At 41.6% G+C, this 26,412-nt stretch overlaps 2 protein-coding genes and 1 long non-coding RNA gene across 4 annotated transcripts in view; 2 read left to right on the top strand and 1 right to left on the bottom strand.

Moving 5' to 3' along the window:
* chd1l (chromodomain helicase DNA binding protein 1-like) overlaps nt 1–18,790 on the top strand; it is a 41,307-nt gene extending 22,517 nt beyond the window's left edge. The window contains exons 10-25 of the mRNA XM_042334626.1: nt 71–167; nt 1,288–1,361; nt 2,103–2,213; nt 3,421–3,535; nt 4,268–4,424; nt 6,331–6,499; nt 7,167–7,312; nt 8,500–8,663; nt 8,786–8,997; nt 10,191–10,289; nt 11,258–11,328; nt 13,823–13,937; nt 14,221–14,329; nt 14,939–15,169; nt 17,039–17,120; nt 18,573–18,790. Coding sequence (XP_042190560.1) covers nt 71–167; nt 1,288–1,361; nt 2,103–2,213; nt 3,421–3,535; nt 4,268–4,424; nt 6,331–6,499; nt 7,167–7,312; nt 8,500–8,663; nt 8,786–8,997; nt 10,191–10,289; nt 11,258–11,328; nt 13,823–13,937; nt 14,221–14,329; nt 14,939–15,169; nt 17,039–17,120; nt 18,573–18,704 — 2,084 coding nt within the window. The 3' untranslated portion in view covers nt 18,705–18,790. The remainder of the gene's footprint in view (nt 1–70; nt 168–1,287; nt 1,362–2,102; nt 2,214–3,420; nt 3,536–4,267; nt 4,425–6,330; nt 6,500–7,166; nt 7,313–8,499; nt 8,664–8,785; nt 8,998–10,190; nt 10,290–11,257; nt 11,329–13,822; nt 13,938–14,220; nt 14,330–14,938; nt 15,170–17,038; nt 17,121–18,572) is intronic.
* On the bottom strand, nt 165–25,222 carry LOC121848914. Its single transcript, XR_006085048.1, has 3 exons — nt 25,033–25,222; nt 1,124–1,227; nt 165–879 (listed from the first exon to the last, which is right to left on the bottom strand). It is a non-coding gene; the product is annotated as an uncharacterized LOC121848914 (long non-coding RNA).
* LOC103180097 (E3 ubiquitin ligase TRAF3IP2) overlaps nt 24,381–26,412 on the top strand; it is a 32,188-nt gene continuing 30,156 nt past the window's right edge. Inside the window, exon 1 of one of the 2 annotated variants that reach the window (XM_007895715.2) lies at nt 24,381–24,662. In XM_007895715.2, coding sequence (XP_007893906.2) covers nt 24,655–24,662 — 8 coding nt within the window. In that variant the 5' untranslated portion in view covers nt 24,381–24,654. The remainder of the gene's footprint in view (nt 24,663–26,412) is intronic. The other variant, XM_042334627.1, reaches the window with a different exon arrangement.

Genomic DNA, 26,412 nt, shown 5'->3' with positions numbered 1-26,412 from the left:
TATAATAACCATATTTCAGTCCTCCTGTTTTGTGTCTGTTGGCTAGTGTGTATCTCTACTTTTTTTTTAGGTGTTGAACCAGAACCTTTTCAGATCGGAGAGCATCTTATGGAAGCAAGTGGGAAACTTTACTTGCTAGACAAATTACTGGGATTCCTGAAATCCAGGTCTGATTATTTTATTGAAGTCAGAGATTACAATGGATGGTTGTAAATATTCTCCAGTGCTGAGCTTAGATTGCGCTGAGATTGTTTAACTTTTTTTAGTGCGTCACTAGCAGGTGGATTGCATGGTAAAAATTAATTTTTTGTTGGTTATTAACATAAAATCCAATGCCTGACATTAGTCACATCAGACATCAGTCATATAATCTTGTATTTTACCAATGTGTGACTAACCAATGTAGCAGTCTTAATCTCAGCCAATTTCCTGCACTGGTTTAACCACTGGATTTTATGATATTCAACAAAATTCAGTAGTTTGCCAAGTTGCCTTGTAGTCTATAATTGCATTCATAATCAAAGGATGACAGTTGGCGAGATCTGCCTCCTAAAACCTAACCTCCATGTGAATGTTTTGTGGTGCTAAATTAGTAAAAGTGATTGAGGTGCACTGCAAGTTGTTCAGCCGCATTTGCGGTTCTTATATGCAATCTATTAGCATTCTTAAACGCAGATCTGTTTTCTGTGTGATGCATTTCTATTCACGGTTCATTTTGTAAAACACTTCACAACATTCCTTTTAACATGGTACAAAGGAAACTGTATAGGTGTAAGTTGTTCCATGAAACTGACATTGATTGACTCGCCTTTCATTTTTCATTCCCCCTGCGGCGGATATTTGACTGGCTCAGGTGTCTTGCATTCCCCCTTCCTGATCCTATAGCAAATTGAAATTATGAAGTTACTGAATTGGCATTGCAGTGCCTTAAATACTTTTGTATTATAGTTAAATGAGGAGGGAGCAAGGTGGCGGGATTGTGGCAAAGAGTACCAAAGCTTCAGAGAGTTGTGGCTGAACGTGTGGCCATCGATGGTGGAGCGGAGGGAACGAGGGATAGGGAAGATGGTAGGGTAGGTATTGTGGAAAGATAAGATCAAATGAGCTAAAAAGTCTTCTTCACCGAAACTTCTCTTGTGAATGGAACGCACAATTTATTATTGCTGGTAAGATGCACACATCCGTCTAGGATTATCCATCAGGAGTAGGGTACAAATGTCGAGGAGCCTGTAAAGGGAGAAAGAAATACAACTTAAATATTTTGCAATGTTTCCTTTCATACCGCAGAAACCACCGAGTGCTACTGTTTTCTCAGATGACTAGAATGCTAGATGTTCTGCAAGACTACATGGAATATAGAGGTAAAAGCCAGAAAAAGTTTCATCCGGTGTTTGCTTATCTTTCAAAGCCTTAGCCTGAAATACAGTCATAGCACTTTCACCTCTGAGTCAGTAGGTTTTGGGCCCAAGCTCCACGTTGGGACTTGGAATCACACAGTCAAAGCCGCCTTTTGCCCACAAAATACACAGTCAATCCACTTTACAGTATATCCTGTGAAGCGCTTTGAGACGTCTCAATGACATGAAAAGGCACTGTATCAAAAACAAGGATTATTGTTATAAAATTAGGAGAGATATTCAAGTGCTTTTTTCTTAATTCTCATTCACAGGATTCATGATCTAAGCACTCGTAAACCACATGTTAAATTCCAGGTAGAGAAGAGATGTTAAATCGGGAAATGGTTATGGTTTGAATTTCCACCTAATCTTAGCATCTAATATAATTTGTCTTAAAATTAAAAAGGCTATGCAGAATTGTGGAAAATTCTTAAATTAAATCTTAAATTGAAAGACAGCTTCTGCAGTTGGTAAAAGGCCCGGATTTTAAAAAAAATTAAAGAGAAAATGATCTTAATGGCTAAGGCTAGCTGGAATTTGGAGCCTTTAAATGTTAATTGAGAGGTAGCAAAATCTGAATTATTTTATGAGTTTGACTGTAGGTTTAAGTCTCCATGGGAATTGACTCTTCTTAGTCAACAACAAATGAGTGATTACTGTGTTTTCATTTTTATGAGTGCTTCACACAGCTTTGTTCTCCTTAAGGTTACAGTTACGAACGCTTGGATGGGTCAATACGTGGAGAAGAACGATTCCTTGCCATCAAAAATTTTAGTCAACAAGACGTTTTTGTGTTTCTTTTGAGCACTAGAGCAGGTAACAGAATATTTTGAATATATTCTCTCTGCTTCATCATGGAAAGATGTATCCATTTGATTGCTGTAGCTATTCATTTCAGCCCCTGAGGTCGATAGAATTTGCTGCGATTATAATTCCTTTTCTTCTTTAACGCTACTTTTCAAATTCTGCCAATCATAATCTTAAGTGACATAAAGTTATGCTATTGTAAATTAATTATTTGATAACCTCAGCGTCTGAGCTGAGTTGTTTTGGAGTACCTGGGAGGATGGCTGCAGGAAACTAGAGCAAAGGCTTTATTCCTGTGCCCATTTCTCTGACAAGTGCAACCCAAATATTGAGTTATCCAATCTCATCCAGGGTACGAGGGGAAATGCACCACAAGTGACCTCAACGCCCTGGGATGTTGGCAGGGAAACTCAGTCCAGATTCCTGCACCCAATCCATTGACATCCCCTGCTGGAACGTTCATTGTGTGGAAGGTTTTGGTTCAGTTATGATTTCTTCACGGTTGAATAACCTGCCATAACAAATTGCTCAAACTAATGAAGAATGGCCCTTATCCAAAGTATTGCAGGATGTGCTGAACACCAGCATGACTAGAAGAGAAGAGGATGAAATATTTGGAGAGCGAAAAAAAGCAAAGAGACATTTTTTGTCCAGCCCCACTCACCATGCCTTCCCCTTAATTCTATTTCTTTTACCCACCCCCCCCCCCCCACTTTCCTCCCGCCACAACACCTTACATTCTGTTTTCTCTCCTCTACTGAAGAGCTCACTCAGGATGGTGTACAGTGCTTCACCCATGTGGCCATTGTTCACTGTTAAGCCTGGACAATGGATGCCAACAGTCTGACATTATGATGGTTATTAAAGAGAGCTAAGCCCCATCTGTCCTTTTACCAACATGCACTCACACTGTCCAGCAGAGCCACTGGATAGCAACTAGGAACAGGAAAGCTGATTGAATTCCCTTTGTAGCTAATTCAACACAAACCGAAGGTTAAGATCAAACCTGGGACTTTGCAGCTCTGCACGTTTCAAGGAAACCCAAAGTTATTTGTTTCAATGGAATACAATAAAAAACAGGATAGTTTATTCATTTCATATCTTGCAATATATCAGTCGTTAGCTTTCTGAAATGCTAAATTGTGTTTTGGAAGCAGAAGGCTGAACTGCTTGTTGATACGTCTATGACTTATCTCTAAGTTTGTTTTGTGAACAGGTGGAGTTGGGATGAATCTAACAGCTGCTGATACAGTCATATTTGTGGACAGTGATTTTAATCCCCAAAATGACCTCCAGGCAGCAGCAAGAGCTCACAGGATCGGCCAAACAAAGTGAGATTAATTATATTTTGTACAATCTGTAGAGTACATCTGACGCATGTTGCATTTAAACAGGCTTCGAGACACTCCCACAAAGGATATGAATAGTAGGCACTTGGTGAGACACCAGGGAGGAGCCTGGTTCCATGGATTCATATCCCATTGAAAGGAAAAAAAAGAAATTGATCCTATTCAGGGGAGGTAAAAGGGAAAGAATTGATGAGAGAATAAAATCAACAGGTGAGGGGGTTTGAAGGATGTCTTCCCTTGAATTAATCACATAATTAATAAATCCTTTTCATTGGTTGTTTATTACATAATTGAGGCCACCCTTACTGTGGATTTACACAAATCCGCCTCATAAAATCATTTACACATGGCGCATAATAGATTCCTATAGTTCACCAACTCGAATTAAGCTAAAAAGTATCCTCCGGTTACTCCCTTTTAACATCATCCTGAAATAGCTAATGCAGTCTTTCGTTCCTTCCCAAACTAGAGAAGGTTTTCCAAACATATTTTTAAAAGAGATAGGAGTAAGTGTTGGAAGTTGAACCCAGAGATATCATTTAATGCAATGACTGTAGGATTAGTCTCAAATTCAGTGCCTTCAGTGCATGTAATGAATTTGTATTTGGCTAAGAGTTCGAGAATATTAGTACATTATGTGTATCACTTTAGGAATTGCAGAAGTCATTTCTCCCATCCCAAAGTAATGATTTTGTTTTGCTTTACAATATAAAGGCCAGTGAAAATTATTCGGCTGATTGGAAGAGATACAGTGGAAGAAATAATCTATGGCCGAGCTAAATCAAAGCTGAAACTGACGAACACTGTGATTGAAGGAGGTCAGTTTTCTCTAAAGGAAGGAGGAGAATCATCTGGGAATCCTGATATGCAGGTAAGAAACTGCTGACAGTACAGTTCATAGAGGGAGGGGACTGTAAATTTCACACAAGATCTTCAGTCACCAACTACAAGATGTGACATGGCTTTCACTTAGGGTCCACAGAAATGTCATCATACCAATATGCTCCATAAGGATGTATAAAATGCTCTGTCAGTCATGTTGTGGTTCTGTGTCCACTCCCAAAGGAAATAACTTGTGGTATAATGAAGTTTAACTATTGGTGGCGGCCTTAATGCGCCTTGCCCAAGTGACAATCTTTTTAAGTGAACCTGCACTGTGAATCTCAGCATTATGGAATCCTGTAGCTCACTGGTTAGAGCACTCGCCTTGCAAGAGAGAGACCTGAGTTCGATTCCCAGCAGGGTGAAATGTTAGGCAAGTTTCCTTACTCCACACGCCTCTGTTTACTTAGCAGTGAGTAGGAACAAGATTGTTAGTAGATTGGCAGATCACTTTTCCCATGATAAGAATTCCTTCAAAAAGAAAATAATAATAATAAATTGGTCACTCCAATCCACAATTTTTTTGTTGGACCCTGCTGTGCGCAATTGGCCGCTGTGTCTCGCCCACAAAATATACAGTCAATTCACTTTACAGTGTATTCTGTGAAGCACTTTGAGACATCTCAAAGACGTGATAAGGCGCTATATCAAATGCAAGGATTATTATTATTATCTTTGATCAAAGGAGGAAGGCTATGACAGCCAAAGACAATCCTGTCCTTATTCAATATAAACACATCACAAGTGCGCAGATCAGGAGTAGAAGCATGAACCCTGGCACATTTCCCTCTTTCCTTTCTCCAGCCTGGGATCTTGAGGCCAATTGAATTGGCCCATTCCCGCCCTAGTTGTGATCAGATCACTCAATACAGATTAGCGGTCGAATTTGGAACCTTCTTGCATTTCTGTATAACAACTTGCATTTGTATAGCGCCCTTCACGAAGGGCAATGTTTCAAGCCTTAAATTAGGTCAGTGTAGCTCACAATGTGTAGCTAGCTTTATTTGTTGAAGCAAGTTTGCTTTAAAACTATACATCTTACATTTTACTGCTGCCTGCATCAGTTTAGAATCACTTGAGCAAGTTTCAAAAAAGAATGCAAGGCTTATTTAAATTGGCAATCCCAGATATAGATTTTTAATACCTTTTGCCAAACATCTCCCACCTCTTATCTTTGATGGTTCCATTCCTGTTTCTTACATCTATTGACATTTGAGATCTCCCTCTCCTGTGATCTCACATCGTCATTGCTAAACCTTCTTCATTTTCTTCTGTTTCTGCTAAATAATTTTTGTCGTAAATTTGAACACTATGATGCTTTGTACAAGACTAGGACGCCCAAATCTGGGAAAGCTCTCCTAGAACCTCTCAGAATTGCACTGAAGGAAAACCTTGCTTCACAGGTTATCCTTTTTTCAGTAACAAAATTATTTAGTTTCATAAAGTTTAAGATTTCTTTTCTTCAATAAAATTGGAAGAACAAGGATTAGGCCATTTAGGTAGTCGAACCAGTTCTGCTGTTTTATTAGTCCTTTCAATTCCATTTCCCCAGTCTTTCTCTGTATCCCTTAATACCCTTACTTCCCAAATAATAATAATCCTTTCATTTGATATAGCGCCTTATCATGTCTTTGATCCATCTCAAAGTGCTTCACAGAATACACTGTAAAATGAAGTGACACTATATTTTGTGGGAAAAACGCGAGTAAATATCTATCTCTCGCCCATTCAGACATCCCAATTGAATCTGCGGCATTGGTCATTCTGACAAAAATACAGTAATACCACCAGGATGTAAAATATGAGATAATTAGTTAGTTTCGCTGCTGTGTTTAACAATTCAAAATGTTTTATGGTGAACAGCAATCATTTATTGTTTTGTGCTTCACCATCAGCTCAGTGATATCCTGAAGTTTGGGCTGGACAAACTTCTCTCTTCTGAAGAGAGCACTGTGGAAGAAATTGATCTGGAAAGCATCCTAGGAGAAACCAGGAAAGGAATATGGGTTGCTGATGACCAACCAATACCAACTGAAGAAGCATGCAAAGAGCCAGAGAGCACAAGTATGTGTTTGGACCTTGCACCAGTTAACATTGTTCAGCCTTTGCCGCCTTGCCTTGAATTTGAGTCTTCTGAATCTTGCACGAGTTTTAAACTTTTGTGTAATTGTTCCTCACACCCAGCCTTAGCTCTTCCCAATGTATTCAAGAGATTTGCAATTCCCCAACTGCAATTCATGTAATAACTGGGTTCATGAACACACTCTCCTAAAATCAGAGCTTGTATGCACCATGATTGCTCTACAGAGAAGTAAGCAACTAGTGAAATCATTGCTCAATGAGTAGGGAAGTGTGTCTGAGCTGTGGGCTGGAGGAAAGTGTCAATGCTTTCACATATTTCATGCTGAGTTGTGCTCTAATCTTCAGTCCTCTTCTCAAGACACTGAGTCCTGTTAACATACAGTTCCACTGGCACTGACACCTTTCTAATACCTCACCTGAGCGACAGCTCTTCATGTTTAAGAAGAGACTCTGAGTGCCCGGTGGCTACTCAACTCCAGGTCCCAATCCTGTCCTCGCCCAATGACCACACATTCATTATTCAACAGCGATTGTCAGATATTGATCAAGCATGGAACTGCAGTCTCCTAAGATTGGCCACTGAAATAACACACTAAGAAAGCCATATTATTACACTGTCATTCATTGCCATGATCTTCTCTCCTTTTAGCACACATGTACTTGTATGAGGGGAAGGATTATTCGAAAGGGCACACTTCAGCAGACCAGAACACTTTCAAACAACTTTTAGATATTTACAAAGTGATGCTTGAAGACACCAGTAAAGAAGGAAGATCACTCCGCAATAAATCCAAAGTAAGCCTGTTTACTTTACCCACTGTCTTATTTGGATATATTATATATGAGTTAGAAATGCATGTCAATGTTGACACTGTGATGCAAATTATTTTTAACTGTTATTACCTTTTGTCTGTAGAGCACCCATTGTCCTTTGATTCTGCTTGCTAGAAGCTACAGTTTTTAGCTGTCAGGTTACAATAATAATTCCTGATTTTCCATGTATTTCCTTTTCAGTGCTACATTTCTGCAATAAATATGAGCAATATGAAAGTGTTTGTTTTCGGGAGGGGGTGGGGGTTGTTAAGAGTTTGAAATCTTTCTTCACGTTCAAACCATGTTTTTGCAAGTAAGGTTTTGATTGTGACAACCATAGCCCAACATTTCACTTTGATCATAAAACCACCTGGTCATTTGAAGCCCATAATCTAAATGATCTTTTGATGATTAATTATAATCCTTGCATTTAATGTAGCGCCTTTCACATGGGGAAGACGTCTCAAAGCGCTTCACATGATATACTGTGAAAGTGTAGTAACTATATTTTGTAGGTAAAATTGTAGGATTAGCTTATAAATAAAGGAAGCCCTGGAAATTCTTAGTAAGCTTCTTTTTTTGGGTAGGGGGGNACAGGCAGGTGCAGTGTGTATGTATGTGTAACAGACAGTCAGTGCAGTGTACATGTGTCGTGTGAATTCAAAATTCCACATGTTTTTCAGAAAATGTCTGTCTGGTAAATATCTAGAAAGTCATTAAATATGCTTATGAAACAAGTCTTAGTAATCATCATTACAGCACGTATACACACATAAGAAAATGTGAGGAAAACAAGAATAACATTTCTTATTGTATTCCTTGACCAGTAGATCGGGTAGAGAGGGATTCCTTCTACCCGAAGTATTTCACTTCAAACTGAGGGAACGCCTCTCTGAAAATAGATCACTTCAGAGTAGAGTTCCTGTGGGTTTTTTGTGATATTTCACCCACAAAATGCACAGTCACTACACTTTGTATATCCTGTGAAGCGCTTTGGGACATCCTCCCGACGTGAAAGGCGCTACACAAATGTAATTTGTATTGTATTGTACGTTCCGCTTCTCTGGCTAAGGAATTCCATTGGTAATAGCTGCAAATTAGGCTCCATTGTTGGCAAGTTTCTGAAAGGGATGTACTGAAGCATTTGATTTTGTCCCACGCCTGTGCAGGTCCTTTTGACTGCTCCACTGAGCCTCAGCACCAGAAAGAAACGGGCATGGTCGCCCGAGGAACTTGAGCAGCGTCGGCAGAAACAGCAGGAGGCAGCAACCAAACGGGCAAAACTTGCGGAGGAAAGAAAGCAAAAGCGAGAAGAGGAGGAGCACAAGAAAAAGTAAGTCGTGGAGCCACAGGGTCTTGAATTTTCCCAACTCATGCTTTTAAACACGCGCTGTGCTATGCTGTTCACCCATCAGAATCCCTGTAATCCAATCTCAAATAAAATTCTTCCCTCAGACTGGCTTGGTGGGAATCCTGTAGCTACAGATCCCCTTGCCTTCCATCAACAGACAGTGGGAATGAGAGTGAATCAGAGGAGGAGGGAGATGAGCTTGCTGGAGATCTAGATGTCACAGATACAGAACAGACTTCAATTCACTATGTTATCGGTGATGTGACTCACCCAACAGCTGCTGTCACGGGGGATGCAATAGTAGTGCATTGTGTTGGTAAGTAGAACAAAATAAAATAGCATATATGGAATCTCCCTGCTAGTCCCAGTTATTCTTACAGCTATAAAGGATATCAAAAAGTTGCGGTGTGATGTGTTGATTAAACAGTGCCTCAACTGTCTGAAGCATGAGTGAGCCCGCAATCTATTGCACCACCAATCAGACATCTGTTTAATGCAGCACTTTGTTTGCGATGTTTTACTCACTGTTGCATTTGCTAGTAGTTGTTAAAAAGTGCTAATTTTATTCCCCAGTACCCCAGCCGTGTCTTGCATTAAGACATACAAACCAGAATGTTAGCCATTGCAAACCAAAATGCAATACAACAATACAAATTGACATTTATATAGTGCTTTCCACATCAAGAGGATGTTCCAAGGCACTGAAATTAGTTATAGATAGCAAAACATTGCCGGTGTGATAAGTAATATTAATAAATAAAAATAATAATTGTTGCATTTGAGGTAGTGCCTTATCACGTTGTTGAGACGTCTTAAAGCATTTCATGGGATTTTACTGCAAAGTATAGTAATGGTTGTGTATTTGTAGGCAAACACGGCAGCCAATTTGCACCGAGCAGTGTCACACAAATAACCATGAAGTGAACGACCAATTTTATTTGTGGGATGATCAGCCAAGAGATCGGGACAAACTCCCTTCTTTTTTGAGTAGTGCCATGTGAGCTTTAATGTCCATCTGAACAGAATGATGAATAACAGTATTTTCTTTTTGAAAAAAAGGGTTGTTTTAACCATTTAAACAGTGACTAAAACCGTCTTAATGCTTGAAGGAGCCTCATTACACTGGCATGTTTGGGTTTGATTCCCAGTTTGTCCTGTGGTCTGATCTCAATCAAAGAAACATTTGGGAAGTCAACGTTTGTCCTTATTGCTCCAAGGTCAGTGAGAGGAAAAAAGTCAGCAAAATCAGCCAAAATGCCCACTTTTGATTGCCAATCAGCGCTGCCTGATAACGAATAATGAATAACACATCAGTTGAGTAAGATACTGGAGGAGCCTGTGGGACTGTAGCCTTAGAGGAGTCAGCACGAGAGAGAATGAGGGAACATTTTAAAAACGTTTATGAAACCAGTTTGATCATTTGAAAAGATTCCCATTTAATTCAGCTTTTTTTGGGTGAATTTTGCACCCTATTTATATTTTGCAATGACCATTTTTCTTTTTTTCCAGACAACTCTGGTAGATGGGGAATAGGAGGCTTATTCACAGCTCTGGAGGCTAGATCTGATGAGCCACGAAAGCAGTATGAACGAGCAGGAAAGATGAAAGGTAAGAGTTGCTTTCATCCTCTGGCATAACTCTTTAACCGATGTAACCAATAGAGGACCCGGATTCGATTCCCAGGCAGGGCGAAACCTTCAGCAAGTTTCCTTACTCCACATTCCTCTGTTTATCTAGCAATAAGTAGGAGCCTGGCTGTTAGTCGACTGGTGGGTCGCTTTCCGGGGGCATTAATCTCTCGGAAAAAGAAAATTGGTCACTCAATCAACGACGGTTTGTGGGACATGGCTGTGGGCAATCGGCTGCTATATTTCACCCACAAAATACACAGTCAATTTACTTTCCAGTATATTCTATGAAGTGCTTTGAGACGTCTCAAGGATCCATCAAGAAACTTTAAGGTTCTACAGTGCTATCACATGAAAATGCTTTCTCTTTATTATCTGTACATTAGTTACAGGGAAGCCCAATCGTCATGCCCCTTGGTATAATCCTATCTTGCTTCGAGTGGCTTTGCTCCTTTCTATTCGCAGGAATCATTGCCGGTGTCACTTCCTGTGCGCATGCACGTAGTGTGCAGGAAGTGACTTCAGCAGTAGCTGACAACTTAAAAGTTGGCTAAAGCAGAGTTCACCTGTACTTGGGAGTACTCCACATGGCTTCACAAACCACTTCTAGTCTTGTGATGAATCAGGCCAACAAATGCTTTGGCATTGCTTGGTCTTAGGCAAATGTGTGGATTTGGCATCCCATGGGGTCAAGTTCGTCTCAGAATCAAGTCCATTGTACATTCAATGGCCTCATAGGCACAAACACTCCACAGTTTGCTGTGGGAAGCAGGGGAAGATCCAGAGAACCAAATTACTAACAGCTAACAGTTGAGTTTTATTCAAAACACTTGTAATCATGAAGTACATTTGTTTATTTTGTATGAATTATTTTCGGTTGCCTTTAGCAGTGTATACTTTAGAATATGTTTAGCTATTGCTGAAGTACAATTCTTTTTGACATCGCAGATCTTTCTCTGGGCAGTGTCCTTCTGTTTGCCATTGATGACAAAGAGTCTCGGAGTTTGGGGCAGGATATGGTATGTTGGAATAAGTTTGTGTTATTCTGAATTGCTTTGTGTAAATATTCTTGATGCCAGTTTGGCTCAGCTGGTAGTACTCTCACCTTTGATTATGCGTTCCAGCCCCACATCTAAGTTAATCCTCCAGTGTAATCCTGGGGAATGCTGTATTTATCGTAGGTGTCATCATTTTGATACATTATACCACCTGCCTGTTCAAGTGGACATAAAAGATCCCATGACAGTATTCGAAAAGAGAAGGGAGTTTCTACCTGGGAAGGGTGACCTGGGCAGCAATCCTTAGGATAAATTGGTCATTCACCTCATGGCTGTTTGTGATTGCTTGCTGGCACAAATGGCCTTAATATTTGCCAACAAAGCTAGTCATTACACTTGACATATTTGCAAGATTTTGAATGGTGATTATTGGGCAGTGGACGGACTGGTTTTCTTAGCCTGATAGATAGGAATGAGTTAAATATGATGCACACAATTAAAATTGCATGAATCTTCCGTTACTTCATTTCCCTCGCACTGTTGAGCTAAATAATGTCTCCCTAGACACTTTCATTGACTGTCAGTAGAAGTTTCTGTTTCAAATAAAATTATTTTCAAAGAAACAGGAATGGCATTGAGGAATGATTGTGACTGTTATTGTTTTGAAAAAAGGTACTGAAAGTAGAGCTAATTTGTTAGTCAAATTGCTATGTAAATCTGATCTTATGGTTGCAAACCTAGCAAGTAAAGAAATGTGTGATCAGCCAAAACATTATCAGTTTTGTTCATCTTTGTTTGAGTGTGTGAATGTAAAGTACATATTTTCTAGCTAGCAAAAGTCCAAAATTTTCATGGACCAAGTCTTAACGCTTTTGTCTTAACATTTTAAGATTTGTCTCCCAGCCAACAATCCCCCGGATATAATTAGTTATTCACTTCATGGCTGTTTGTGGGACATTGCTCTTCGTAAATTGGCTGCCATGTTCGCCCACAAATACACAGTCTCTACACTTCATAGTAAAATCCTGTGAAGTGCTTTGAGTCATCTCTGCAGCTTGATAAAGCACCATATCAAATGCAAGGATTATTATTTTCAATTATTACTATTACTCATCCAACCACAATTGTTGCTATCCATCTGGTTTATCAGGTGTCAGCACTTCCACACTTACCTAATCAGCTATTTTGCACGCCTGAGCACAGACATTGAATGTCAACAGGCTGTTGAACAAGAGAGGGAGTAATCCTGTTCTCAACTGCTATCTTATCCCCTTGTTTGCAAATCCATACAACCGGGTGCACACATTTCCCAGCAGTGATTACTGCAAGGCGATCAGGAGTACGGATTCTGTCCAATTTCACCACCGCCTCAGCTAAGATCAATATCTCAGGCAGCATAGATATTGGATCAATTTGGGACCTTCCTGTGGTGTTCAGTACAACCCTGTGCACTGTATGACCCAAAGAACCACGAAGAGAGCTCAAAATAACACTGATCATTAATCATTTTTTTCAAAAAAGTATGTTGAAAGAAAAAAAATGCATTTCATTGTTTATCTTTCAATCACTTCATCCCTCATTTTGTCTTTTGACAAGCTCCTATGGCCCTTAAAGGCTGTCTTCATTACTCACGCTCATGTTTCTCTTTTCTCACTCTTTTCCCATTCTATAATGATCCTGATCATGATAATAATAATAATAATCCTTGCATTTGATATAGCGCTTTTCACGTCGGGAGGACGTCCCAAAGCGCTTCACAGAACACACTGTAAAGTGAATTGACTGTATATTTGTGGGCGAACGCGGCAGTCAATTGAGCAGAGCAATGTCCCACAAACAGTCGTAGATTGAAAATGACCAATTTATTATTGTTTTTTGTTTTGGAGGGATTATTATTAGGCTCTGTGTGGAGTAAGGAAACTTGCCCAAGGTTCGCCCTCTGCCTGGAATTGAACTCAGGTCTCTCACTTGCAAAGCGAGTGCTCTAACCACTGAGCTACAGGACTCCACAGAGAAAAGATCTAAGCACCAAATAAGCACCAAATAATAACATTTGATGGTCACATGATGTTTGCAGATTGCAAGAGTGTATCTGTCCTACAGTTAAAAGTTAACCTCAATTAGACCACAGTTTTGCAATCTCAGTGTGCGCTGTCCAATACTCTATAATAATCCTTCACCTAATCATCCTTGCATTTGATATAGCACCTTATCATGTTGTCAAAAAGTCTTAAAGTGCTTCGCAGGGATTATTGTAAAGTGCTGTGACTGCATTTTGTGGGCGAATATGACAGGCAATTCGTGCACAGAAATGTCCCACAAACACCTATGGAGAGAATGACCAATTTTATTCAGAGATTATTGGCCGGGGCACTGGGAGAAACTCCCTTCTCTTGGGAGAAAGATCAAGAATGCTACTCTTGATTTCCTTATGTAGAAATGGTTCTTGTAAATATTGAAATACTCGATGGTGGCTTTATACAGAATACGTTTGATCAAAATAATCTTTTCTCAGTTGGCTTTAATAGTTGCCCAGCAACGGGATCGTTCCAACAATCTTTCAGGCATCAAATTGATGGCCTTGGAAGATGGATTGAAAAAGCTGTACATAGCAGCCAGGCAGAGAAATGGTACGTGTAACTTTGTTTTAAATGTTATTTTCTCATTCTTATAACTGCACCTTATAACTGCTGCGTGCAAATTGGCTGCGACATTTGCCTACAGATCAAGTTTAGATTTTCTCTAAGTCTACAGCAATCTGCAGTGGATATCTGTACATGCTGGTGTGCATTTGCATTGCAGTGAAGCTGTTGACATGTTTTACGTGTTGACTCCTTGCACTTATTTGGTGCTCAGATCTTTTGAATCCATTTCTCACATTTGTTTTATTTGCATATTTCTCTGTTTTCTCAGCAAGCGTTCACCTCCCTCGAATAGGACACGCAACCAAAGGATTTAACTGGTATGGCACCGAAAGGCTTATTCGGAAATATCTTGCATCAAGGAAGATACCGACCTACATGTATCCTTATTGCGGCTGAACGTTTGCAGAGTTGCAAAATGTCTGCACTTTATTAAGCACTTTAAATATACAGAGTTTCATTTTTCTGATTTTCACTTTTTTGAAAACACAAATTGTGAGTAGAGATCCTTTAGCACAAATCTCTGTAAACTGTGCCGGCCGCCAAAACAAACTACCATGTATGTGATACATTTTTGGGACAAGGACCAATGTAATGACTACAATCTGTCGTTTCGGATGAAATGTTAAACCGAGGTCCCATCTGCTTGTTCAGGTGGATGTTAAAGATCCCGTGGCCATATTCAAAAAGAGAAGGGAATTTCTCCCGGTTATCTTGGCCAACAGTTCCCCAAAGTAAAATTGGTCACTCACTCCATGGGTGTTTGTAGGTCACTGCTGCGTGCAAATTGGCTGCCACATTTGCCTACAGATATACAGTCACTACACTTTACAGTTAGAGCTGTCCTCCAACATGAAAGGTGCTATATTAAATACAAGGATTATTATTATTATCACAGAACAAAGTATTTATAAAATATTGTACTCTTTATTTAAACCAATTTAATCTTCACCAAAGATTCATGAAATTTCCTTTACAAAATATACCAGTTACTATTTCAAGAGACATATTGCCTCCTCGTCAGCTCATGGTTCCTCAGCATCTACCAGCAAAACCGCAATGAAGGAAGATAAGGATAGCAGAAAGAAGGCAGAGAGCTGCAGTCCACAACAGTCAGCAAAAGGTTCGGCTACTCTTCCAGATTTTATGTCGGGAGTGAGTGTTTACTTCTTCAACATATCGGAGTCAGAAAAGAAGAAGCTTAGTCGTTATTTAGTAACATATCCTTTTCCTGTGTACGGGATGAATACTCATATGGAACCACAGATATATTCCATATTTTCTAAGGTTTTTAGACGTCCAAATCAACACAGTCAGCATCGCCTGTAATAAAACTGAAGGCACCTTTTTCTCTGAAACTCTGTCCTTCTTCCTCTCCGTCTTACACTCTCTCCCAGTGCCCTGGCCAATAATATCTGTCTTTAAATTCTGCCTTAAACCTACCTCCTCGACTGTATTTATGGTTAGGGTCCCCCCCTCCCTTGGCAACTTGGCATCTGCCTCTGTCTTTAAGTGTTCTAGATGAAGGGTACTATACAAGTTGTATAGCTCAGTGTAGCTCAGTGGTTAGAGCACTCGCTTTGCAAGTGAGAGACCTGAGTTCAATTCCAGGCAGGGCGAAACCTTACTCCACACGCCTAATAATAATCCCTCCAAAAAAAAACAAAAAAATAATAAATTGGTCATTTTCAATCCATGACTGTTTGTGGGACATTGCTGTGCGCAATTGGCTGCCGCGTTCGTCCACAAATATACAGTCAATTCACTTTATAGTATATTCTGTGAAGCGCTTTGGGACGTCTAGAAGACGTGAAAAGTGCTATATCAAATGCAAGGATTATTATTATTATTATGATGATTTAAGTTGCCAATTACCAGTTTTGTAAATTAAATTAATGAACACAACCATGTTTGTGATGGTGAGCAAATCAAGAGGCATTAATTGATGATTGAATCATGGTTTGAATATCAGTCGACTTTTTGAGAATTTGGATTGTGATTTGGAGATTTAATTTTTTTTACATACATTTTCACGTCCTTTAATTTAAGCCTACCATTTCTTCAATTTGATCATACCTGAAGATCGTCCGCTTTGACTGTGCCTATGGTCTCCTCACTTCTCTACCCGGCTCAGCGTCAAGCTCCAACACTCATTACAGCAGCTCAATGCGTGGGGAGTGGAAATAATACCACCCATTGCTGCAGTGTGTCAGGAAGTCCTTCTCGAACTGAGAGGAAGTCCGAGATGCTACCCACCCCGCATGATGGACACTATATAAATGCAAGTTGTTGTTGTTTGTCTTCTATAAATTTTTTCTTTCACAAATTTAATTCAGGCTGAAACACCCTGCCTCAGTGTAAATTAACTATCCAGTCCGTCTAAGCAAGCAAAAATTCAATTAATCACCTCAACAAACAGGAAGTGAGGACTTTAACCTCTCTTAAGTAGTTGCATGGTTATTACTATCAATAGTACTCAGTGGGACAAGGTACATAATGAAAGATAAACGTAGGAAGTCTAAGTGTATGGACTGCAGATAGGTTTGGTGGTGGAGAAAGTCATGGGCAGAAGAGGTGGGGTATTTAGTGCTGGAAACAATGCCTTGCAGCCCAAGCACCAGTGGAGAGGCCTGGGGAAAGCTTTTCCAAGCTGTTGAATGCAGTCGTCAAGGAACAAATGATTGGAGGAAGTGCTTGATTGGCACAAAGAAGTTAGGAAAGGAAAACATCACATATAACTATTTAAATAATTCATGCAGCCTAAAGACCCTCAAAGATGTTGATAAAGCTGAAAGGAACCACTGTTGAATCTCATGTAGGTGTTAGCCAAATACATGTGACTTGTAGGTAACTGACTGAATTTGATTGACTCAAAACATTTTTTTACTTGGGAGTGTTTTATCCTCATCGGTCTGGATTGGATTGTTCCCAGATTTTAAAGAACACTTAACTGTGTCAGCCACTCGCAGTGTTTCATTTTCATATGGTGTTGGCCAGGAACTTTCAATCCGTGAATTTATTGCACATACAGCTGTGAATTATTGCAATTTTCTCTTTGCAACCATTTATTTTCCTTAACGAGCCTGCACTTATGATGGGAACGTGGATCAGAGCTTTTGCGCTGAGACAACTCATATTGTGGCACAAGTGGACAATTCAAGCCAAGCTCAGGTAAACGGAAAATGGGGCAATAGGTACTGAGTTCTAATCTGTGATTCATATTGGGAATTCTTTAGTAGTAATCACATTTGAACACCACTTTCAACCATTGCGAACTTAACTCCAAGACCAAAGGGCCATCTTCATCTGAAACTCTTTTGTGATCTTGTGAACATTTAACGAACTCTAGGAAAGCACCAGAAAAAGCTTTAAGATTGCATGTAGTTAATTCACTGCTAACCTGAGACGAGATACAAAATCAGTCATGTTTCAGTACCAAATCAAATGTCTTTCAATAAAATTCTGTTGCATTTGTTAATCTCTCTTTAAAGTTTTCTTGCCGTATGACTTTTCAAAATGTTAGATATTAAACAGATATTTGCTAGATCAATGAGCTTTTTAAATCTTCAAAATATGTTCTACTTCATGGTATTTTTAATCAAAGTCAGCATATTTATTGTTTAATTGAAAATAACATACATTCTATCAAAGGTGGAAAGAAAAAGCAATAATTTTAACAAAAGCTTTCATAGATTCCAGAGTAAATTAGTGGAATTCAGCACAATGACGTGCCTGGCCTCTTCATTTGCTCTTAGGGTTGATGATGATGAGTCAGAAAGACCAAGATAATTGGGTTTGGGGCCATTTTTGGAAAAACCCTTGTTGGTTATCATAACTTAGTTGTGGGCAAGTGAGGAGGGTCATTCATGTGTGAGTGAGGTCAATTATAATTAGGTCACATTGTTTTCTTTTTTGTATTTTATTCTCCGTTACAGGTTAAACATTTGTGATTTTCAGTGTGAAAGGAGACCTCTAATCCTTGTATTTGCCTTATCACATGGTTGAGACATCTTAAAAGGCTTCACAGAATTTACTGTATAATTAATTAATTGATAACCTAGATAATAAAGCACAAAGGAAACTCATAGATACTGATAAAACCTGTAGATTTTAGGAATGAAGATGATCTTGTGTCAGTATTATAACAGAGGTAGTTTAAGTTGTTAACCCCAATGGCAACTGAGTAGTTTGGCTTTAAACAAGATACAATACCTTTAGAAGAGAGGGAGGAGAAACTAGCAAAATTAGTTTTAAATCTGAAATTGTCGTTTTCGTTAACCTTAGGCCTCATTCTTGCATTATAACATGTTGGTGAGGAGACAAGGCATGTTTTCTGGACCAAGTTGGTACAATGATTGACATTGCTAAAGCTTGCTGAAGCTTTTTTCAACATGATGGCCAAAGCATTGCTGGGAGTGGGATTGGCATTACATTAACATTTATGACATGATGAACAAAACAGCAAAAACACATCTTTTAAAGTAGTTAACTCCAGCACATAGCAAGCCTAGACAAGTTGAGCTGCATGTCTTCCTGTGCTGAAATTTCTGTGATTTTTAACCCTCAATCCTCCAGCACAATATAAAAGTATATCCTGACTGATGTGGTGTGTTCTGACTCTAGGAGTTGCAAAGCTGCCTGCAAGAGAATCCTACAGCACTGGTAGTGCAAGCTCGATGGCTGGAGGTTTGTTTTTCAGAACAGAAGAAAGTTAGTCCTTCTGCACATGAAATAAAACTAAAAAACCCAGAGTAAAACCAAAGTTTGTTTCAATCAAATACTACACTGTAAAGTTGTGTTTTATAAATGGAAGCATAAATGAATAAATATAAGATTGGATTAATAATATTTAGGCTTTGTTACTTATTTTACCAAAATTCCATTACAATTTGTTTCTGAGCTTTGTTGTTTCAGTAATAATAATAATAATATAATAATCCTTGCATTTGATATAGCGCTTTTCACGTCGGGAGGACGTCCCAAAGCGCTTCACAGAACACACTGTAAAGTGAATTGACTGTATATTTGTGGGCGAACGCGGCAGCCAATTGCGCACAACAATGTCCCACAAACAGTCGTAGATTGAAAAATGACCAATTTAATTATTGTTTTTGGTTTTTTGGAGGGATTATTATTAGGCTCTGTGTGGAGTAAGGAAACTTGCCCAAGGTTTCGCCCTGCCTGGAATTGAACTCAGGTCTCTCACTTGCAAAGCGAGTGCTCTAACCACTGAGCTACAGGACTCCACAGTAACGTTGTTGTTCTGGCAACAATAAAGTTTCCTTTGATTTTCGGACTCAAACTCACTTGCTTTTCATTTTCCTTTTTCTCCCAAACTGTGACAACAAATTGAGATGAAAAAGCTCAACTGGAATTTATGAAGGCTTTATACTTTCTTCCCCTCCCCCACTCCCCCTTTTCCCAACATTCCTTCCTTTGGGCTTGAGTGGAGTTTACTGAATATGAAGGTGCGCCAGATAAGGGCAAACCAAAGTTCTGAAACAGACAATATTCCAAAGTCAAGTATTCTGTATACTTGTGAATACTAGTCCTTGTTTCTTTGCCACAAGGATTTCTGTTAAGTTGCAGTTCAGTGCGCAGGAAATGACATATAATGCTGTGCCTGTCACTGAACTATCATCACCTCAAGAATTTAGGCCATTATGCTGAGTCTGAACAGTCTGAGTCCAGCATCCTGTCCTGAAATTACCTTTCACAACTCTTTATCTGTGTTCTTTGCCCTGCTACAAAATCATGTCTGAAAGTAAGTCTTTGGAGTTCAGACTTAGGAACCACTCCCCATGAAAATTCCATTTAATCACTGTTTTTAGACTTTGCAAGCGAGAGACCTGAGTTCAATTCCAGGCAGAGGGCGAAACCTTGGGCAAGTTTCCTTACTCCACACGCCTAATAATAATCCCTCCAAAACCAAAAACAATAATAAATTGGTCATTTTCAATTTACGACTGTCTGTGGGACATTGGCTGCCACGTTCGCCCACAACTATACAGTCAATTCACTTTACAGTGTGTTCTGTGAAGCGCTTTGGGACGTCCTCCCGACGTGAAAAGCGCTATATCAAATGCAAGGATTATTATTATTATGATGAGGGATGGGTGGATATCATGTGGTATTTCTAATACAATGCGTTGAGAGAATCCGCAGAAGGCACAATTGTGGCAGGAATATACTCAAATACGTTACTGCTATGAGATGTGGCGGATTTTCCAACAAAGGATGAGGAAGCCCATAGCAAATGATTGTAATATATCACAGACATCTCTGGAACCATGAAAAAATCTCAACCAACAGGTTCAAATTTGACTTGCAGATGCCTGTCAGAACCGTGAGCTCATTGTTTGGGCGGATACTCAAGTGCAGTAGAGGAGGACCGCTGCTTGCCTCATCCTTCGAATGAGACAACAACAACAACTTGCATTTACATAGTGCCCGGGCAGCATCCCGGAGCTCTTAGACGTTAAACTAAGATCATAGTCTAGGTTGAAAAAGCCAGTGTACCATCCTTCAGATGAAATGTTATACCACAGCCATGTCTCTGTTCAGATGGACGTTAAAGATCTCATGATACTATTGGAAAAGAGAAAGAATTTTCTCCTGGTATCCATCATACACTCAGATAAATTGTCATTCACCTCATAGCTGTTTGTGGGACTTTCCTACACAGAGAAAGGCTGCCGAATTTACCAACAAAAATAAGCACGACTTTCAACAGCAATTACTGTAAAACACTTATAGATATTTTGATGTGATAATGTCCAAGTTTTTTTGTTTTATCAAAGGTCAAACGTTGACGACTCTTGATTCAGCTTTCAGTATTCTCATATCATTTATGATCTTTTTCAGCTGTTAAAGCATTCTAAAGATGCATGTGGTAACCTACCGCTGACTTCTGATGTTAAGTGTAAAGATAATAACTTGCATGACCATGACAGATTCCCCCTGCCTCTTTGGAGCAAATTGGGATGATAATAAAAAAATACTTGCATTTGATATAGCGTCTTGTCATGCCGTTGAGGTGTCTCAAAGCGCTTCACAGAACATATGTCAAGTCCTGCAGCTCAGTGGTTAGAGCACTCGCTTTGCAAGCGAGAGACCTGAGTTTAATTCCAGGCAGGGCGACACCTTGGGCAAGTTTCCTTACTCCACACGCCTAATAATAATCCCTCCAAAACCAAAAACAATACTAAATTGGTCATTTTCAATCTACGACTGTTTGTGGGACATTGCTGTGTGCAATTGGCTGCCGCGTTCGCCCACAAATGTACAGTCAATACACTTTACAGTGTGTTCTGTGAAGCGCTTTGGGACGTCCTCCTGACGTGAAAAGCCCTACATTAAATGCAAGGATTATTATTATTATTATTATATTGTAAAGTCAATTGACTGCATATTTTGTGGAAGAAACGCAGCAGCCAATTGCGCACTGGAGTTGCACACAAACAGTCATGGATTGAGTGACCAAATTATTATTACCTATTCTTGCTTCCTACTGCTTTTTGCCCACCCAACATGCTTCCTCCAGGATTGTTAAAGTCCTTAGTGTCGTTACCGAGTGGTTGCCTTCACTCCTCCACAATGCTCCCGTGAGAAAGATTGGAAAGTTAAAAGTAAGCTTGTCTAACTCGGAGAGATTCGTAAATTCAAATTGGATTTTCTTGTCCCACAAGAGTAGACAAGACATAAGAGAGGCTGAGATGAAGAAAACCCTTCGGTCCAATTTGATTTTGTCTTTTCAAAATACCCACCCCATCTTCTCCCAATTGCAGCATTTCACTGAATGAGTCCCAGTAACAACAACAACAAGATTCCATTTATAGAGCGCCTTTCACATCGGGAGGACGTCCCAAAGCGCTGGACAGTTGGGTCAGGACCCGAGCAGGGGGGAAATGGTCAGGGTGAGGGGAGGTAAGGGAGGGGGCAAGGAGGGGGTAAGAGTTGAGTGGGGCGCTGAAGGCACGGTCAAAGAGAAAGCTCTTGAGACCGGCCTTGAAGGAGGAAAGGGAGGAAGCAAGGCAAAGGCACTGGGGGATGGAGTTCCAGAGCCGAGGGGCTGAGAGGCTGAAGGCCTGGCCACCGATGGTAGGGCGGTTGGGGCAGGGGATGTGGAGCAGACCGGAGCCAGAGGAACGGAGGGTACGGGCAGGTAGGTAGGGGATAGTAGGTCGGAGAGTTAGGAGGGAGCAAGGCCGTGAATGACCTTGTAGGCGAGGATGAGGATCTTGAATTCGATCCTCTGGGGGATGGGGAGCCAGTGGAGGCGAGCGAGGGTGGGAGTGATGTGGTCCCGAAGCCTGGTGCGGGACAGTACACGAGCTGCAGAGTTCTGAATGACCTGCAGCTTGTGGAGGGAGGTGCCGGGAAGGCCGGCGAGGAGAGAGTTCCCATAGTCCAGCCTTGAGGTGATAAAGGCGTGGACCAGGGTTTCAGCAGCGTGAGGGGTGAGGTAGTGCCGTAGTCTGGCGATGTTCCGGAGGTGATGGAAGGCGGTGCCAGTTGTGGCGCGGATGTGGGGAAGAAAGGACAGCTCAGGGTCGAACAGAACACCGAGGTTCCTGACTGGCTTTGAGAGGTGGAGAGTGCAGCCTTGGATGCTGATGCTGTCAGCGCCTGAGGTGCGGAGGCGCTGACGCGAGCCAATCAGGAGGGCCTCAGTTTTACGCACGTTGAGCTGAAGAAAGTTGTCTCTCGTCCAGGACTCAATGTCAGACAGGCAGCTGTCAGGACATCGGTGGTCGTGGAGTTGAGGGTAGAGGAGGAAAGGTAGAGTTGGGTGTCATCCGCATACATGTGGAAGTTAACCCCATGTCTGCGGATGATGTCACCAAGGGGGAGCATATAGAGGGTGAAGAGGAGGGGACCGAGGACAGAGCCCTGAGGGACACCGCACGAGACAGTGCGGGGGCTGGAGGAAAAGCCGTTTGTGGAAACAAAATGAAGACGGTGGGAGAGGTACGACCTAAACCACTCAAGGGCAGGGCCTTGAAGATTGAGGTGGGAGGACAAGCGGAGGTGGAGGATAGCGTGGTTGACCGTATCGAATGCTGCCGATGGGTCAAGGAGGACGAGGAGGCAGAGGGAGCCCTGGTCGCAGATGGTCAAGATGTCATTGGTGACCTTGACCAGGGTGGTTTCTGTGCTATGGGCAGCACGGAAACCCGACTGAAGGGGTTTGAATAATGCATGGTTGGAGAGGAAAGAGCGCAGCTGGGAGGCGACAACTCTTTCAAGGACCTTGGACAGGAAGGGGAGGTTGGAGATGGGCCGGTAGCTTGATAGCTGCGACGCATCAAGGGAGGGTTTTTTCAAAGTGGGAGTGATGATGGCAGTTTTTAGGAAAATGGGAACAGAGCCAGAGGAGAGGGACAGGTTGATGATGTCTGTGATAAGTGGGGCAAGAAGGTGGAGCTGAGAGATAAGGAGTGGAATGGGGATGGGGTTAAGGGAGCAGGTGGTGGGTTTCAGGGACAGCATGAGTTTGGTGACAGAGGGTGGGGAAACGGGTACGAAGGTGTGCAGGGGAGGATGGATAGGAGTCAGAGTGTGGGAGGGAGGGGGTGGGGGGTGGGTGGAAGTTGGAGGGGGAGTGACCACAGAGTCCAGTAGCTAGTGGTTAGCACGTTTGCCTCGCAAGCGAGAGACCCGGGTTCGATTCACAAGCAGGGCGAAACCTTAGGCAAGTTTCCTTACTCCACATGCCTCTGTTTACCTTGCCAGTAAGTAGGAACCCAGTTGTCAGGTGATTGATGGATCCCTTCAATAAAAAAATGGGTCACTCAATCCACGATACTGCTGTGCGTCATTGGCTGCTTTGTTTCACCCAGAAGTTATAGAATCAATTCAGTTTACAGTACATTCTGTGAAGCACTAAGTTTGTCGGAATGGGATGTGCTGTCCCTCCCAGGAGGGATGCATTCCTGCTTACCCAATTCCGGAAAGTATCAGACACGGGTTGGCAAGAGACAAGGCTCGGGGACCCCAGAGTGTGTGTTGGAGTAACTGCTGGAGTCTAACCCGCTAAAACTCCATAGCTTGCCATCGATAGCACTGCGGGGCAAGCTTTCCCGCTGTTTGTCCAGCTCGGACCAACCTAGCCGTTAGGGCTTTGGGTGGCGGGGTTGACAGGAGCCGAGTGACCTCCGGGTCGCGCCTGAGAACTTTCCTAATGGACCGTGCCTACGGTCACCTCCGCCCCCCACAACCCCCCACCCCCCCCCACCCCCCCACCCCCCCCAAAGCTGGGTGTCATGCTCCTCCCTCCACTGTCAAGCACCTCTGAGGCTGTGGGAGGGTCCCTGTAGATCAACACAAGCTGTTGTGGTGATGGAGTGCGACGATACTCACAGTGGATCTCACAGACTGAGTGAGAGTGGGTGGAATTAGGCTCAGTGTTAACACCGCCCTGTTCTGACGTGCGCCCTTGTAGGTACCTACCTGTTGGGGAAGTGAACTTCGATCAGTCTGAGCAGCAGTTTACTCAAGTTATGACAACGTGAACTTACCTCCCACCCAACCAACCAACCACCCACCCAACCAACCAACCACCCACCCACCCACCCACCAGCTCCTGCCTCTCTCTGCTCTCTCTGCCTCTCTCCATCCCACCCTTTGCAACTTGGCAGATGTGATCCATTTCTTTTTGCAAAGACCTGACTGTCGGTGGGACATCGACACTGAAGCCGAAAGAATGCTGAGGTAAGGAGAGTGGCTTTGCAGTAGGTTTTGTGAACCTGTTGCAATTACGTTTCCCTTTTGGTGAGAGTTTAAAACTCGAACTCAGGAGTTTGGGGGAAGGTTTTTTTTTTGTCCTCTCTCTCTCTCTCTCTCTCTCTCTTTCAGTGCAAAGTTGCCTTTGACTGAATTTCTCTGTACCACCACCACCACCACCACCAAAGCAACAGCAATGGTCAATGTCAATGTCCAGGTTTCTCTTGAATCCTCTTTAACTCTTTCATCTAATTTCGTTGTGTTCAGGAACCCATTTCCTAAACGTGTGCATTTTAACAGCAACTACCTGTGCTCAAGCCCACTCACATCACCACCCACCCACCCTCCCACCCTTCACCTGGTTTTGTTTCTTTCTGTCGGATTTTCTTGATCAAGTAGTTTATTTTGCAGTCGGTCAATGCTCTCTGTATTTTTTCTCTCTCTCTCTCTCTGTTAGTGCAATCACTTCCTGGTTACTCCCAAGACATTGCACGTTTCTATATCTCTCTCTCTCTCTCTCTCTCCTTTTCTCCTCTTTTCCTCTCCACCTTTCAGATGCCAAGGCTTCTCTGGTTCAGTGAAGGTTTCAGGGTGAGTGATCAGGTATTCCACCTGTGGAATGTCTCCACAAGGACTCTCCCTGACATTGAGAGAAATCATTTTGCAGAATAAATCTGTTTTTATAACAACAGCAAGATTACATCTGTACAGCGCCTTTCAAGTCGGGAGGACGTCCCGAGGCGCTGGACAGTGTACAGCATTTCAGACCGGAGCTGGGGTCAGGGAGAGGAGAAGCGAGGGGAGGGGATGACCGATGGCGTGGTCAAAGAGGAGGATTTTGAGGCAGGACTTGAAGGAGGCTAAGGAGGGGGTGAGGCGGAGTGATTGGGGGATGGAATTCCAGAGGTTGGGGGCAGAGTGGCTGAAGGCTCTCCCGCCAATGGTATAAGGTTGGCTTTGTGTGTGTTTGTGAAGACCCGAAAAAAAATAAGCCATGAAATAGAGGGGACAAACAGAAGAACGCGTAATCTTGGAAAAATGTCAAAATAATTTATTTATAATGGACTCTCATTGATAACAATAATAATCCTTGCACTTGATGCAGCGCATTTCACAACAGGAGAACCTCTCAAAGCATTTCATAGGATTTAGTGTAAACTTAAAAGTAATTTGTAGGCGAACGCGGCAGCCAATTTGCACACAGCAATGTCCCCACAAACAGCAATGATACAAATGATGGATTTTACCTGGGGTGGTGGAGAGGATGGTGGGGGGAGAATTAGCAGGACACCAGGAGAAACTCCTTTCAAATAAATAGTGGTTATAACTGGGCAGCTTTTCTTCATGCAAGTAAAAAAAAATTCTTCCTTAAACAAATGGTATAAGATTCGAGGTTTGAGTTGTTTTGTGACTGTAGATACGATTTGAGTTATTGCAAACAAATAGATTTTTAAGAAAACAAACTATTTTGTGGTACTAAATCTCATCTAACAATTTCTCTCAGGTCTGTTCGTAAGTCAGCCTTTGATTTCTGCGGTTTTGATGCTTTACGTATGTTTGATTACAGTCAGTGTGGGAAGAAAGTCTGCGCCAAACTTTCCTATGCTGTGGTACCCGTGATTACAGCATCATCTCCACAGCCCACTATTTCCTCTCAATGTACCTAAATGGAAAATTAATTGTGTCACATCATAGGGGAAGTTTAGAATAGAAGGAAAGTATTTCTGAGGGCATCCTC

Source organism: Callorhinchus milii, unplaced genomic scaffold (genome assembly GCF_018977255.1).
Source record: "Callorhinchus milii isolate IMCB2004 unplaced genomic scaffold, IMCB_Cmil_1.0 Scaffold4, whole genome shotgun sequence".
NCBI classification, from domain to species: domain Eukaryota; kingdom Metazoa; phylum Chordata; class Chondrichthyes; order Chimaeriformes; family Callorhinchidae; genus Callorhinchus; species Callorhinchus milii.
The sequence above is the reverse complement of the archived record's forward strand: the minus strand, read 5'-3'. Positions and strand labels throughout refer to the sequence as shown.